The sequence below is a fragment of the Pterocles gutturalis genome, unplaced genomic scaffold (assembly GCF_000699245.1).
Source record: "Pterocles gutturalis isolate BGI_N339 unplaced genomic scaffold, ASM69924v1 scaffold27259, whole genome shotgun sequence".
Classification (NCBI taxonomy): Eukaryota; Metazoa; Chordata; class Aves; order Pterocliformes; family Pteroclidae; genus Pterocles; species Pterocles gutturalis.
Genome location: NW_010133998.1, coordinates 1 through 14,694, shown reverse-complemented (window position 1 = coordinate 14,694; position 14,694 = coordinate 1). Strand labels below are relative to the sequence as shown.

Genomic DNA, 14,694 nt, shown 5'->3' with positions numbered 1-14,694 from the left:
TATTTATATATATAAAGAGACCAAATAGGAGACTACATTTTTTACTGTCAATAAGTTTAACTTTGCATACTGTAGTTGTATAAAACATGCATTTTCTGGGATAATTATGAACACATCATGAATGAGCCCACATAAATTATATTTTTTGTACAACTCCAAGTTAAAAAAAAAGTCAGATTAAGTGCCTCTGAGGCCCTTTCTTCCCAGCTATCAGTTCTCAAAACACACTACTGAAATATTTATCTATGCCTACAGCTATGTGCTAGAGAACCAGATTTAAAATTTTAAAATACATCTACAGTATGTTTACTTTTCTTAAAGTTTGTGACAGTCCTTGGATATTGTGTTGTGAAATGTAAAAATAGTCACAGATTCTTATTTTTTTCCAGAAATAAAAAACACATCTAGGAGAGTATGCAAAAACAAGGCAAAATGAAGTTTCATAGCACTTAATGAGGGTTAATATAAGTCAATAACTAATATTGAGGTTTGTAAGAAGGGCTGGATGAGCAGTTACTTGTACAAGGAAATGGTATAGTAATTACAATGGTATCAGACATTGTTTCTGTAACCAACGCTTCTCCACCCTTAAAACCAGTCGATATACATTCAAAATAGGCTGACATTGACATACTTACTAGGTGTAAAAATAGTGCATTATTTTTTCTGCCACAAAGCAAAATTGCATCCTAAGAGCTGGTAAACCTTCTTTTTTCCTTAAATAGAGAAAATGGGCAAAAAACATGAAAAAAATTAAATTAAGGCAATTAGACAGGTAAAACAGGACTGCCCATGATGACATAGCTGAAACTAGTATATACTTCAAACTTATACTAGCTGCTGAACACTGACATGCAGTTTTTGATAGACGTGTATGAATGATATAAACTTCAACATTATGGCTTTATACAAGTGCATAGTTGCAACTGCAATAAGTAACGGTATCTGATTAATAAGCATAAAAAAATAAAGTGGAAAGATTTTTAAAACCCTCTTGCAGTATTACAGTACAATATATATACACAGTATAATGGTCACTTCTTACAGATGCAGTCTATATCACTATGGTGGATCTTCCTCCTGTTGTTCTTGCAGACATGCTGGTGGCATTTTTATGAAAGCTGAAAAGTCAGTTTCTTCCATTTTAATATTCATTCCTCTCAATCCTTTTATGAAATGTAGTGTATGTGTCTTGCCAAGAAAGCTTTTGTGGAACAGAGTTTAAAAGGTTACCTAACATATCTTTTTACTATTTAGCAACCATTCCTCATTTCATCAGTCACTCAGGAGAATACAGGAAAACCCTCAGAGATTAGTAATTTATATTGCAGCAAAAATGTAAACCTCTGATATATATAGCACAATCTCTCAGGAAAATATATATTTTTAATATATTTTGGGATATGTTTCAGTCTTGCTGTAACGAGAAGAAAATTATCACCTTGAATTGTGTCTGCATTCATGGAAAGCAGTTAGCTGAAAAAGAAGCAGAAAGTTTGGTCAGTAAATGCAACAAATGTAAATCTGACAGAAATTTACTTCTTTAGAGTCTTCATTTAAGATGGGCTCATCAGCGTACTTGGGAGAATCATAATTCCTCTACATTCACCAGCATAGTTACTTAAGTATAGTACATCCTTATGGATTATGATCCCAAATCAATTAAACCCCCTTGTAATATACAAAGGTAAAGTACAATACACACAATATAATAGTCATTTATAAAAGATTAGTAATTTGTAAGCTTTTAATACATAAAGATGCAATATATTTAATTAACATAAAGCTTGTTACTGTAAATACTTAGCCAGTTAAATTCTACAGGAGCTGGTATCTCAGTTAACTGAGTACACAGCTGAGGTACAGCCCCAGTGCTGCTGTCATCGCCCATTCTTTTATAAGGCTGAGACACACCCTACATACTGTTCAAAAGAATTCTTATGAATTTAACATTATGGGGTTTTTTTCTGTGTAAACATAACACTGCATCAACATGTAAGATTACCAGATATTACAAACTATAGAATAGTTACCACTATTTCCAGTACATTCACATTGCATATTTAAGTAAGCCATGGGACAAAAGAGATCAATAAAACAGCCGTATCTTTCTAAAGCAGAGTCAAAGAAACCGTATCACAGAAGCTGCAAAGCCCATTTGTTTATGTAGTTTTCAAATGCATGGTTAGGTACCCAAAAAGCACAACACTGCAAAGGAAAGCCAAGTCAAATTCACTTCATAACACAGGTAGGAAAGCAAAATGCAGAACTCCAGTGATTTCATGTCTGCTAGCCATAGACCAGTCAGTTTTATGTTAAAAGCTTAAAAATTAAAAGTATTTGTAAATACCAATTCTATTTCAGCTAAACATCCAACTGCTACAATCTCCCTTTTAGCCTTCAAAAATTATCTGTAGAGGTTAACAACATTAGTACTACATGTGAGCAACGACTCTGACAACAGCGGATTTCTTTTTCAGGCAGGCAGACATGAATTTTGAAAAAAGATCTAAAATTAGAAAAATAAAAACACTGACAAAGGCATCAACTTCGTTTTAATGAAAATGACTCCTCTAAAAATTCATTGACACCATGAACAGAATCTCATTTTTACTGTTTGAAATATTAAAATGAGATCCTGTATTTTCTCTACTTTGAGAAACAAAATCCAACATAGCATGCTGTATTCAAAGGCAAACAAATCCATTCCTCTCTATTTAGATTTACCCCTTATACTTCTTCAGAAATCAAAAACATCGTCATCATCATCACCATCAATATCATCAACATCATCAAATGACCAATCCCAGTCCTTAAATGCCAGATCAAGTAATCTGCAACAGGAGGGTTTGATGTTTAATATATGTCAAGCTTCTATAAAAGACTTCAAAATTCCATTTGTTATCACTAAAACCTTTTAAAGTAAAAGACCGTATTAAGGTAGGTGGGTTTTTTCCTTCACCTATCGTGGAATACGAAGATTCAGTTAGTGTTCATATAAGCCAGAAATATTGTATTCATTGGAAATTTATCTCACAAATCATCCAATTCTATAGAAGACGTACCAGATCAATTTTTTTCCCAAAAATACTCAGTAAAGACCAACATGTACATTTCATAAAATAAGCTGCTTTCTGTTTTGCTGCTGTTCTTGTTGACCGAGGTACAGTTTTAGTGTCTCCTGCTATCCCGTTCCAGACAATAATGCAAGGCTCACAATTTTTCTAATAAAATAAAATAATTTTGATTGCTGAACAGAACATCAAACAAAATAGCATCACCTGAATTTACAAACAAATACAGCAGGATTTTACTATATCCCAAATACAGTGGGGTTACACTATACAGCTCATTACTTAAAACTAAGCAATGCCGAAAAAGTGCTGCCTGCACTCCCTCTATCGTCACTAACTGTAGAACAAAGCAAGAGAGGCAAACCTTGTCAGCAAATGAGTCATTTTACCTATTTTAGGCATTTATTTTGGGATGGGATGAATCATTGTCTAGGAGCATTAATCTCTTTCTGTTGTTAATGAATGTTCTTAAGACAAATATCTTTATTAACTTCTCAATTGCTATAGCTACAAGAAATGAAACCCAGTCTACTCATCTCTCCAGTGAGCTCAATGGATTTTAAATCAGGATTATATGCCAACCATAGGAGGCAGAGATGGAAACCTTACCCTAACAGAGAGTTCAGAGTGTTTTAAGTAAAACATACTGCACTGTTTAATACAGTTAATCACATACATTAAACAAAATGGGTTTCAGGGTTTTTCTGGGTTTTCAGGTTTTAAAGTTTTTACACTTTGAAATATGATATAACCCTGAAAAGGCTCAATATTCATTTATTATATGAACTTGTAATTTCTAAAACACTTAATTTATTAGGCATTAAAATACATTAAAGTTGATTTTTTTTCAATTTGGAATGATCCTTTTGGCACAATCCAATTGAACAGATAAGCAGAAATTGTATGGTCTGTATCAAAAACTGGTTTGCCCTTTCTTAAATCATCATGAAGAACAACAGCCATGAAAACCTTGGAGAAACAATCCCTGTGTGAAATTCCGAGCAGGGACAGCATTTAGAGGACCATGCAGGTTGTACTCTAGCCCAACCTCCTGCTCAAAGCAGGGTCAGCTGCAAGGCCAGCCCAGGCTGCTCAGGGCTTTGCCCTGTCAGGTCTTGAAAACCTCCCGGGATGGAGCCTGGCCAGCCTCCCCAGCCTGCCTTGCTGCCCCACTGTCTGCACTGGCTTTCCTTCTGTCCAGCTGGACTCTCTCTTGGTTCACCTGAGCCCCTTGTCTCTCACCCTCCCACCATGCAGCACTGAAAAGCCTGCCTCTGTCTCCTCGATGCCCTCCCCGCAGCCAGAGGCAGGTTGCTGCGATACCCCCTGGGGCTGTCCTTCCTCCAGGCTGAACAAGCCCAGCTCCCCCAAGCCCCTGCTATGACCATTCTGGTGGCCTCCACTGGACCTTCCCCAGTTTGTTAATGTCTGGCTTGAATTTGGGTGACCAAATGAGGAGGCAGCATCTTGCTGCAGACTAAGGAGTGAACAGGAGGATAATCTCTTCCCTCAGCTGTCCGGCTGCGCTCCTGCTGGTGCAGTCCCAGAGCCTGCCTACCTGCCCGGGCCCACTGCTGGCTCAGCTCCAGCTTGTCCCCAGCCACTCAGTCCTCAGATTAAACTGGCAACTTGATCTTCATTCTTCATAAAGTTCATAACAGAAAATTTATTATTCCATATGCTAAGCCCTTGCACAAAAGCCTCAGAGAGGCACCAGTCAGATATTAATTGGCCATAGCAATTACAGTAATTTATGAGTTTTCTAATCGAAAGGGTTTAAATCCATACGAATTTCCACTGGTTTGACAGACCTGCATTAGTAAGGTGATATGTGACATGACCTCACAGAACTACACTTTTCCATCTGTACAGTATATTTGCAAAGCTAACTTGAAAGTTTGATTGCAAGAATAAAATGGTTTACATGTAAAAATGTTCATCCTCCTCCTTTTCCCACCATTACAGTATATACAGACAGAAAAATATACAGACAGAAAAATAAATCACTAAAGACTGATTTGGACTGAAGGAGGACCACAATGAAAAAGAATGGTAAGAGTAAATACTGTGTTACAAAAACATTTTATAAAAAAGTCATAAAGATGGAAAGATGGGTGTTAAAAGAAGAAAAATTATTTTATGAGCACCTAAGAACAGCTGTCAAAAAAGAATCAGAATTTATAATATACCCTTTATATGTCCACAATAAGAAACAGAATAACACTAATGAATTGGATTGTGAACACTATACAGAAGAAAAGCATTTTACTTGTCCCCCAAAGTTGTCGTGAATGTTTTCTTGATTCATGCTTCAATCCAATCATTGATATTTTAGTTAGTTTTGCACAAAGAAACCCTTCAGTAATCAGTCCCCAAGTAGTAATTAAAAATACTTTTTACTTTCATGGTTATAATAAAAAAATCTAATAATTTAAAATTCAAATTATGAGGTCAGACTTTCTTTTAAAATATGTAAATCACAAAAAATTAGATTGTCAGGAAGCTAGGAAGGAAGTGAGATTGAGTTACTTTGAGTCCTTTCACTATGCATTTCCACACATTCAAATACCAGCATTTTTTTAAGATCTAACTCTTCGTAGTATAAGGCTGTTTGGCAGCATCACAGTAAGAGCACACACTGTATTCCCCACTGTAACTCCAGCAATTCATCCAACCCAGTTTTCAACCAGCCACCCTAGATATTGGTGGGAGTCTGCTCACAGAAACTAGATCAGAAGTACTGTCTAGCCACTGCCAAATTATCTCTCTGGGGAAAAATGTTAAGTCTTAGCTGAAGTGTTAAGTCTTTGCTGCTGGAATACTGCAACAAACAAAACAAGTCAAACCAAACTTTTCATAGGCTGTCAACAAGCGGGGACTGATAAAGCAAAGTATTAGCTAGCACTCTAGGTGATGAAATGAGCAAAATGGAAAAAAATGGAAATTCTGTATTGTGCAATCACATAAGCACTACTTGCAGAATGTCGTCACTTCCACAATACAGTACAGGATTTTGCTCCTTAAAACTGATCTAGTAATAGATTGCTGGGTTTTGTATCGACATCTTATCCCCAAATCAGAGGAACTTGGTAAGACTATTATTTTAGGAATCATGAGACATGAGCATGAATCCTTCTAGGCTGAATGAAGAACTGAAACCAGTTCTCCCACCCTTTTAGTAAGTGCTCCAGCTACTTGACCAAATGATGAACCCCCACCTCCCACATTCCTGTTCTCTTGCAAAAGGCACGAGTAATGCTCAGGCATGTGCCTGCTGCTGCAGCAACAGCGCCCACACTGTGGAACCCGCATGGGCAGAGATGAAAAAGCAGGATCCATCTGAACTAGCTTTTCACTGTGGATGTGCAAGAGCGTGCTGTATGCTCCTTTTCTACACTAGGAGGACATGAACTCTGAGAACAACTCTTCCTTAAATATCAACTGTAAATGGAGTCAGACATGGATACATACATTTGGTCAGATGAAACACACACTAACAAACGAAACCACAATCAGGTTTCTAACCTTAGAGCAGGGCAGGAGTTCAAATACATGCCTCAAAACTAAGCAGTAAGAAACAAAAGGCATGTAGTCTTTTGCTACGTGTAAGGCCTTCTAGACTGCTTTCTGAAGGCACCTTATTCTCTCCAAGGTTCATTAGAACCACAGGCATCTAACTTCACTGCTCACCTTCAGATCAGGTCCAGCAGTGGCCATCTTGAAAACTGTTAAATCATTTTTTCTTTTTTATTTTCTTTTTTTTAAATCTTCACACCCCTCTCACTGACTCTTTGCCTAGTTAAACCCCCTTTTCCCCACCAGCTGCCAGTTCACAGGAACTATTAGGGTACAGACAATGCTACAAGTTCTGCCTATTACACATAAGAGCAATAGGATACATTATCAGTACAGCAGGGTTAGCTAACAGGTAACGTGAAGTCCTTTAAACAAGGGAACAAACACAGTGGCTCTTCTTATAACTTAACTGAGGTTTATAGAAGATACATGCTAGATCATGCCAGTAGTCAACATTTGTGGTCAACTGTCCTCGTCAACATATACGACACTAATTGTAGTAAAATGTTTCAAACAATAAACTAAATAGCAGCTCTTGTGTCACCTTGGTTTGTTTGGAGGAAGCTGTCGACTTGGTCGTCTGATAGACTGGTTTGGCTGTACCTTCATGGAAGTTCTGGGAGAAGATCGAGCAAAGGGGTCTGGTGCTGGAGGCTTCTTGGGTATTTTTTTCACCAGTCGGCTCACCCATTTTTGCTGTTCTTCTGTAGAATTAGCTAACAGTAGTAGATTCTTTGCCGTTGAAATATCATAGTACACTGTAATAAAGAGTTTTTAAGATAAAAATGAACATTGTTATTAAACATGTCCCTACATCAAAAATTAGTTGTCACATGACCATACTCTCACAGTCAACACGAAGAGAAATCAGCAGAGAAATCAAAAGCAAAGGGAAACAGATTTTGCCAAACTTTGTTTCCTGGTTGCTGACAGTGTCTCCTCCTCACATTTAGAGTAACAACTTAGTACTACGTAAATTAGTACTAAGGTCAGGTTGGATGAGGCTTTGAGAGACCTGATCTAGTGGAAGGTGACTCTGCCCATAGCAGGGGGGTTGGAACTCGATGATCTTTAAGGTCCCTCCCAACCCAAACCATTCAATGATTCTATGAAGATACCCACTCACATGGAAAAAAACAAGCAAGGGTAGCACAGAGGTGTGTCTGAGCCCAAGGAACTATGTAACCTGAGTCACAAGGAGTAAAGTTCACTGAATATCATCTATTTCATAACACTCACCAACACTATGGTTTCACCTAGCAATCCAGCACAACACACAGTGTGAGCGGTCTTACAACTACCACACTTTACTGCATGAGGCTGACAACATAGCAGGTATGTACATATACTGCCATCAACTCACAGCACAGAGCGGATCCTCATGCAGACACCCTTAGAAAGGTTCCGACAGCTACATACTAATAACAGAAAAACCTACCTGTTTATGTTTATTTGGTGCCAGGCCACTACTAGAAACCTCTGATCTATCAGAAAGCCTTGTGACTCCAGGGACTATATGCATATTCAAATACCTGCTATTTACCTTTGCAAGGTGCTATAATCTCTTCTTTTTTATCCATATGATCTTTGTGACATTTGATATGGCAACGGCGACATTCTAGAGCAGGAGGAGGTTTAAACATATGCCACAGTGGCTTCATACAAGCTTCACAATTGGTTGGAAAGTGATAAAGAGTAGGTATAAACTCATGTCCTTTGTGACAAATGTAATTTGACTTCTCTCCCATGGGCTCCACGGGAAATTCCTGTTCCTTTTTGCTCTCTCCTTCATTAGCATACAGAATCTAGAATCAAAGAAAAATATTCTCAGTACTTCTATATGACAAATGGAAATTCATAGTAATTAAGTAGAAAGATTGAGGAAATACCATGGAACTGATTTTTTCAAGTTCTTTTTTCTAGTGAATACTTCATTAGACAAAGTTATGAAAATATTTTTGATAATGTGTGAAATACCATCTTGGTTACACTACAAACATTAATGTATTACTGAATACCTGGAATATCCTAGGAATCTCCTTGGAGTCTGCTCTGTACACATCAGTCTGAGTGACTGGTCGGACATGGAAGAGTTTGCTATAGGAAATTATTGAAATAAGTACAAAAGTTAATGATACAAAATGATAAATTTAAATTGACAGATTAAGTTCGGATACAACATACCATGTTAAGATTTAGAGCCATTAAAGATTTGTCATTACAAATTTCTAATAATTTCATTAAAGTCCTATCTTTCAATCCTGCACGTGAACTTCCAAAAACCCTAAATAAAGTCACAAGTATCCAGCTATATATGACACCACTGAAAAACGACTTTAACAATTGCCCATAGATTTCGAACACAATCCTCTCCCCGCACTCCAGCCTCTGAATATCCACATTCCGTATTTATTAAGAAAATAAATTAATTAACTATACAGCCCACCTGTAAGGACATGTTGTAAAAGAAAATGTACAAACATTGAAAATTCTAGCCTCTCTGCTACAGTTTTCTTAATGTTTTTTGCTACAATGTGTTTGTGAGGCAGGTCTCACTGAGCTAGTGGAAGCAGTTCACTTACATCAGAGTTCAATAGAGTTACCTGCATCAGACTGTGCGCCACACTACTTACAATGGACCACTGCTTACAATGGATACTTAAGCTCCCAGCTCTGTAGTTCAAATTTTAAAAGGACGCCCCATTTGACATGGCACTCCCAGACTGGACCTCAAAAGGCCTTTTGTCAAAGTCTTTCTGACAAAGTTCACCTACAAATCAGAAGAAGAGATCTCACATGATAATACTTACTCTATATCTAATACCATATAGGGATTAGATTGTTCTTTATCTTGTTCGCTGTCATAGAACAGGATCTTCTTACTGCTTACAATTACATACTGTTAAGAGACAGAAAAGGAAGAAATATACGTTTTAATCAAGCTCATCACAGATGTCAAAGATGTCACAGCAATTACCACAGATGTCACAGCAATGTTCTCCTACAATTTTATTAAATGGTAGCTAAATGGACAATAGTAGTACTGTATTCTAGATCCATGATTTGGCAATAAATTAATTGCACAACAAACAAAATTCTGATTACCTGATAAATCACTTTATGTTATCAGATTAATTGAGATTTAAACAGACTTAAGTACCTATGAAGAGATAAAAATGAAAGTCTGGAAGGAAGTAAGGTAAAAGCTTTTCATTTCTATTTTACTTGGACTGGTACTAAGAATAACAGTCATGATGCCTATTTCATATGTGCAGTTCACAACAGGGATCATACTCACAAAGATCACTGTTATACTTACAGCATTGCTATCAATTTTCATAGAAAAGCTAGTTACCTAGAAGACTTCCTATTTCCAGAATTTTGTCCAGAACGAAGTTTGTGAGCAGTAAGTGAACAGGTATGAAACTCTGTATGTTACTCTTTGGGCAAAGACCCGTAAAAGAGGTTACTGAAAAGCAGTAAACAAGTGAGGGCTGCACAAGGCAGATGTGTAGTTCTTGGTTTTATCTCCTAAACAAAGAATTTGTCAAGGGCATCTGCTTCCAGACTCTGCTAAATTCCCGCTACATAATACTGCTGGGAATGCTTATGGCTGGACGTACAAACATTTGAAGATCATGTTCTCACCTGTGGCTGGACAAAAAAGTGTCTTAATCTATTAAAATTGTCTTAATCTGCTCCTCTCAGACACAGCTATACCAGCTAACATATTTTATACATTTAACTAATGAGAGAACATACATCAAAAAAACTTTAAAGTGTTGAAAACCTGCAGTAAGTTTAAAATCCAGACTACATATGAAACAAGATCATAAATATGGTTTTCTTACCTTTTTAACCCATCCAAATTTTTTAGTGTTATTTCTAACAGGCAGTGATAGCCAGCCTTCCAATCTTGATTCTGAAAAAAAAGATGTGTATTAAAGAACATAAATATTCACAAAATATTATTTTTGAGACTACTGTGCATTTAAAATAATTACCAAAGATTAATAATAAAAATAAAGCAACAGAGCAAACAAGAGAACATGAACTATTTAAAACTACAAGGTCTTGCAAAGTAAATCACAGTAAATATTCAGGAATAAATTAAATCATGTATTCCTGAACACAGCCAATAACCAACAAAGCAATCACAAAAAAATAGTAGGCACAAGGAAGAAGGCGAAGAGCAAACTTGCAATTATAACACACACATTCCCTTTAGTAAGTTTTTTAAGAATTAAAATGCTTATGTCTGTCAACCTTTACCTTTTAAAACAGCATCTGAAGATATTAGTACAGACCACACGACATCCAATTCAAGACTAAAAAAAGCAGACTACCATCACCAATAACCTATATCCTCTATATGCCAGGTAAAATTTCAGAAGTTTAGTATTCTAATTCATACTTTTTGCTCTACCAATTTTCTTCTTTTTTCTAATTCTGCCTAAATCACCTAGGCTTTCTAATCCAAAATAAGTAATGTTTGGCTAATCCTTAGGCCTTACCTAAATTCAGCTGCCCTTTCACTCACTTGCAACATTTCATATTACACCGGCACATTACTCAGATTGGATTTATCAACAGTATTAACAGCTCAGCTGTTGTTTGACACACACATTTCAGCAGTAACCAAAAGCTCACCAGGATCCCACTTTCCTAGGAGTTGGTAATCCACAGTATTGCACAGCCTTTGCCCCTATTTTTATAGCCGCACTTTATACAAGCATTTCTTTCCTCTATGTTTTATTAAGAGGAACTACTCGATTGCAATACTACTTTCCTAATGAGTTCCCACCCTAGCAGATAACCTCTACTGCTGCTGAGGAAACTCCAAGTGAAAAATACTGAAGCCTTAATAATTAACAAACACAAAACCATGAAAGGAGCATAAACATGCTCCAAAATTGCAAAAGCTATTTTTTTTTCTCATCAGAAGGCATTTGCAGGCTCCTTCCCTTGTTTAACATAGCATAACAAACAGTTATTAGATATTCATAGAATTTTCATTTTGTCTAGAGAGACTTGAAGCAACATTATTTATTCAGGTACATGCTGTCTTCAAAGTTTATTGCTCTATAAGCATTGCTGTTGATGACACATTTTAATGTATGTGCCAAGTACAAGAAGTAGTTCTACAATGTATATTTTGCCTTATACCTGCCACTTCAAATTGTTCCTTTCAACTACACCTGACACAAAGGGTAGCAAGCATAATGCTGATGCAAAAAAATCCTTCCCCACATCCAGGAAGCATGTGTAGCTTGTTAATGGTGTGAAAAAGATATGCATTAAAATTTTTCCTATTTTTCTCTGCAATCTCTCATACTATCAAATGAAAGTGGACAAAATGAGAGATTCTGGTTACACTTCTTAATTTCTGGTGTCCATTCTATACTAACAGATCAGAGAAGGGCCAGAATATTCCAAAATTTTCACAGTACTTGCTTATAAGTACTAGGAGGAAAAAAAAAACAGCAAAACACAACTGTCATACCTCTAATCTTTTGTAATTATGTCAGAAAAAAGTCCTAGTTTAGGTATGATTTTTACTTTAGAACAAAACAAAACCATGCAGATAGCACAACAGTGGCTAACAAGGAAAAAATTGTGTATGCAATTTAATAATTCTTTTTTTAGAAGCCTCATAGCAAAAAAACAGAGAATGAGGAAAATACAGGAAATGCATTATTCTTTACTCTAGTTTGATGAAGTAATGTCAATATTCCAAAACAAGTTTTGCCTTCAGTGGAAAGGTATTCACACTTTAAAGGAACCTCAAGTGAAATACAGAAAATTGAATGTAATTAAAAACCACACCTCTGACATTAACACTAAACAGAAGTTTTGTTCACCACAGTGTATGCATAGTCATATAAAATGAATACAGAATTAGTAAAACTAAGCTCTTTTACCAGAGCCATATAATTTCATTCTATGCTTTACATATCTGGAAAAATTAATAACTTTTGCTTGCCTTACCATACAAGAATCAAATATAAGATTCAAAATAAGGCAAAACAATGTAATACTCAGAAGACTGAATTTCTGTGAGCAAGTAATGTACATTTAGATGGTGAGGAGTCAGAAGTCTCCACACTTAAAACACAAAGATTTGACTTTCTGGTATCCAGTGTCTTAGGATCATACAGACAGTTTGCAGATACCGGATAGAGGCTACCTTGAAAACAAAGGCATAAGGCTTATTTATTCAATGCTTTAACAAAAGCAGTGGTTTTATAAATGTCAGCAAGCATCTGTAAACACTTAGAGAAAACAGGCCAGCTAGTTGTTCATGCAAACTTTTTCATGTCTTTGATGGCAATGTTTACTGCCATTGCAGTATGTTTACTACCAGATTTTTTTTTAAATACTGTATTATTAGTGTTAGTTTTGAAACAGAGAAACGGACACAGTCAGAACAAAACCAAACAGTACTCAGGGATGTCACCTGTGCTATCAACTTCTGTAGGGCTGTGGGAACAAGACAAATGTTCTTCCTCTGAGTCAGAATCAGAATCAGAATCAGAATCGAGAAGCATGCGAGAACTGGAAGGCTTAGTGGCAATACTGACAGAGGTAGAAGAGTGCTGGTAGGTAAAAGACATGGATTCCATAGTGTGGGATTGAGTGATATGGACTAAACATAAAGCATAAAGGAGGAAAAAAAGGCAGAAAAGAAGTCAAAATATAATCTCTAAAACTGGAAGGCTTAGTGGCAATACTGACAGAGGTAGAAGAGTGCTGGTAGGTAAAAGACATGGATTCCATAGTGTGGGATTGAGTGATATGGACTAAACATAAAGCATAAAGGAGGAAAAAGGCAGAAAAGAAGTCAAAATACAATCTCTAAGAAGAGAGTATTAGTTTTACATTTCATCACATAACACAGTAATTGCAAGGTAACCATCACAATAAAGTGGAAAAAATATTTAGTTTTAATGGGGTACAAGAGAATTTTTAAAAGACATTTATTTAAATAAACGTAAGATGAAGATGATTACAGACAGATTTAGTTAGTAGGTGGATAGTAATCATTGTCAAAGCATTAACAAGACTGTAGAAATACTCGAAGATGAAAAACCACAGAACCATCAGAGCATTAACTTAATACTTCACCTTCTATGATAAAACACTGATCTAAAATGAATTAATGGAGAAACATTAATAAAATTAACATACCAGGGAATCCATCATCTGCCTCAGCATCTCCGGGTCCACTGCCTATGCTACTGTTGTCTAGACCAATGTGTAATGACTGTAGCTGTGAACGAAGCTGTTCAATGTCACTGTCTTTGCTGTCCAGAGTCATCTGGAGTTCAATCCGTATCTGACTCTCCTCTGCTATTTGCTGTAAGGATAAATTACAAGATTTCCTATTACCACAATACTCAAGTTACTCAGAGAAAATATAAGCACAAAGTTACGCAGACTTTGCATCCAATCTCAATATATATACTGTGTATTTCTTTTGGCCACAGGAAATTCAGGAATAACGACGGTATACACTACCTTAAAGCCTGTATCAATTCAATGAGAATTACAGAAAATGTTATCAATGTTTATATTTGCAAAAGGATCGTACCGCCTGCATTTCATTGATTTCCTTCTGATATTTGATCATCATTTGGGTTAACTTTTCTCGTTCAGACTTCAGTTCCATATGCAGTTTCCTATTTTCCTTCTCCTTCCGCCGTACATCAGTGTCAGCTCCACGTTTGACTGGACCCTTCCGATTCATGATCTCAGCCAATTTATTCACAGCCTTCCCATGGGGAAGAAAAAAAATGACAAAAACCGTACCAATAAATACATAGAATTATATAATGAAGAAATAAAGTCTTCTCTCCTATCCACGAGAAGACACTTCTAACTGAACTGTAAACTAAGACCCCTGCATATCCAGTACTATAAAGTCGCTTTAATTCAGTGTACTGCATAAAAGTGAAAACAAGGTAATGATGCCATTTTCACTTGAAGCAAGAATTTGCTTTGAACATTTCTACTCATTTAAATATTCTCAACCATCAACCCACAC

At 36.4% G+C, this 14,694-nt stretch overlaps 1 protein-coding gene across 1 annotated transcript; it reads right to left on the bottom strand.

Moving 5' to 3' along the window:
* Nucleotides 1-865: 865 nt before the first annotated feature.
* On the bottom strand, nucleotides 866-14,417 carry LOC104460403 (rho-associated protein kinase 2-like). The gene is made up of 8 exons (XM_010081444.1): nucleotides 14,242-14,417; nucleotides 13,839-14,007; nucleotides 10,502-10,572; nucleotides 9,461-9,549; nucleotides 8,669-8,747; nucleotides 8,194-8,455; nucleotides 7,195-7,408; nucleotides 866-1,476 (listed from the first exon to the last, which is right to left on the bottom strand). The coding sequence occupies exons 1-8, from the start codon at nucleotides 14,395-14,397 to the stop codon at nucleotides 1,473-1,475; spliced, it is 1,044 nt and encodes a 347-aa protein (XP_010079746.1). The 5' UTR covers nucleotides 14,398-14,417; the 3' UTR covers nucleotides 866-1,472.
* Between the last annotated feature and the right edge of the window lie 277 nt (nucleotides 14,418-14,694).

Excerpts from the sequence above, each read along its gene's own strand:
- LOC104460403 (XM_010081444.1), bottom strand. The coding sequence starts at position 14,397 with ATGAATCGGAAGGGTCCAGTCAAACGTGGAGCTGACACTGATGTACGG. Across the intron at positions 9,550-10,501 it reads AATTTGGATGGGTTAAAAAG|TATGTAATTGTAAGCAGTAA; the intron begins GTAAGAAAACCA and ends GTCTCTTAACAG. Across the intron at positions 8,748-9,460 it reads TATATGGTATTAGATATAGA|CAAACTCTTCCATGTCCGAC; the intron begins GTAAGTATTATC and ends AATTTCCTATAG.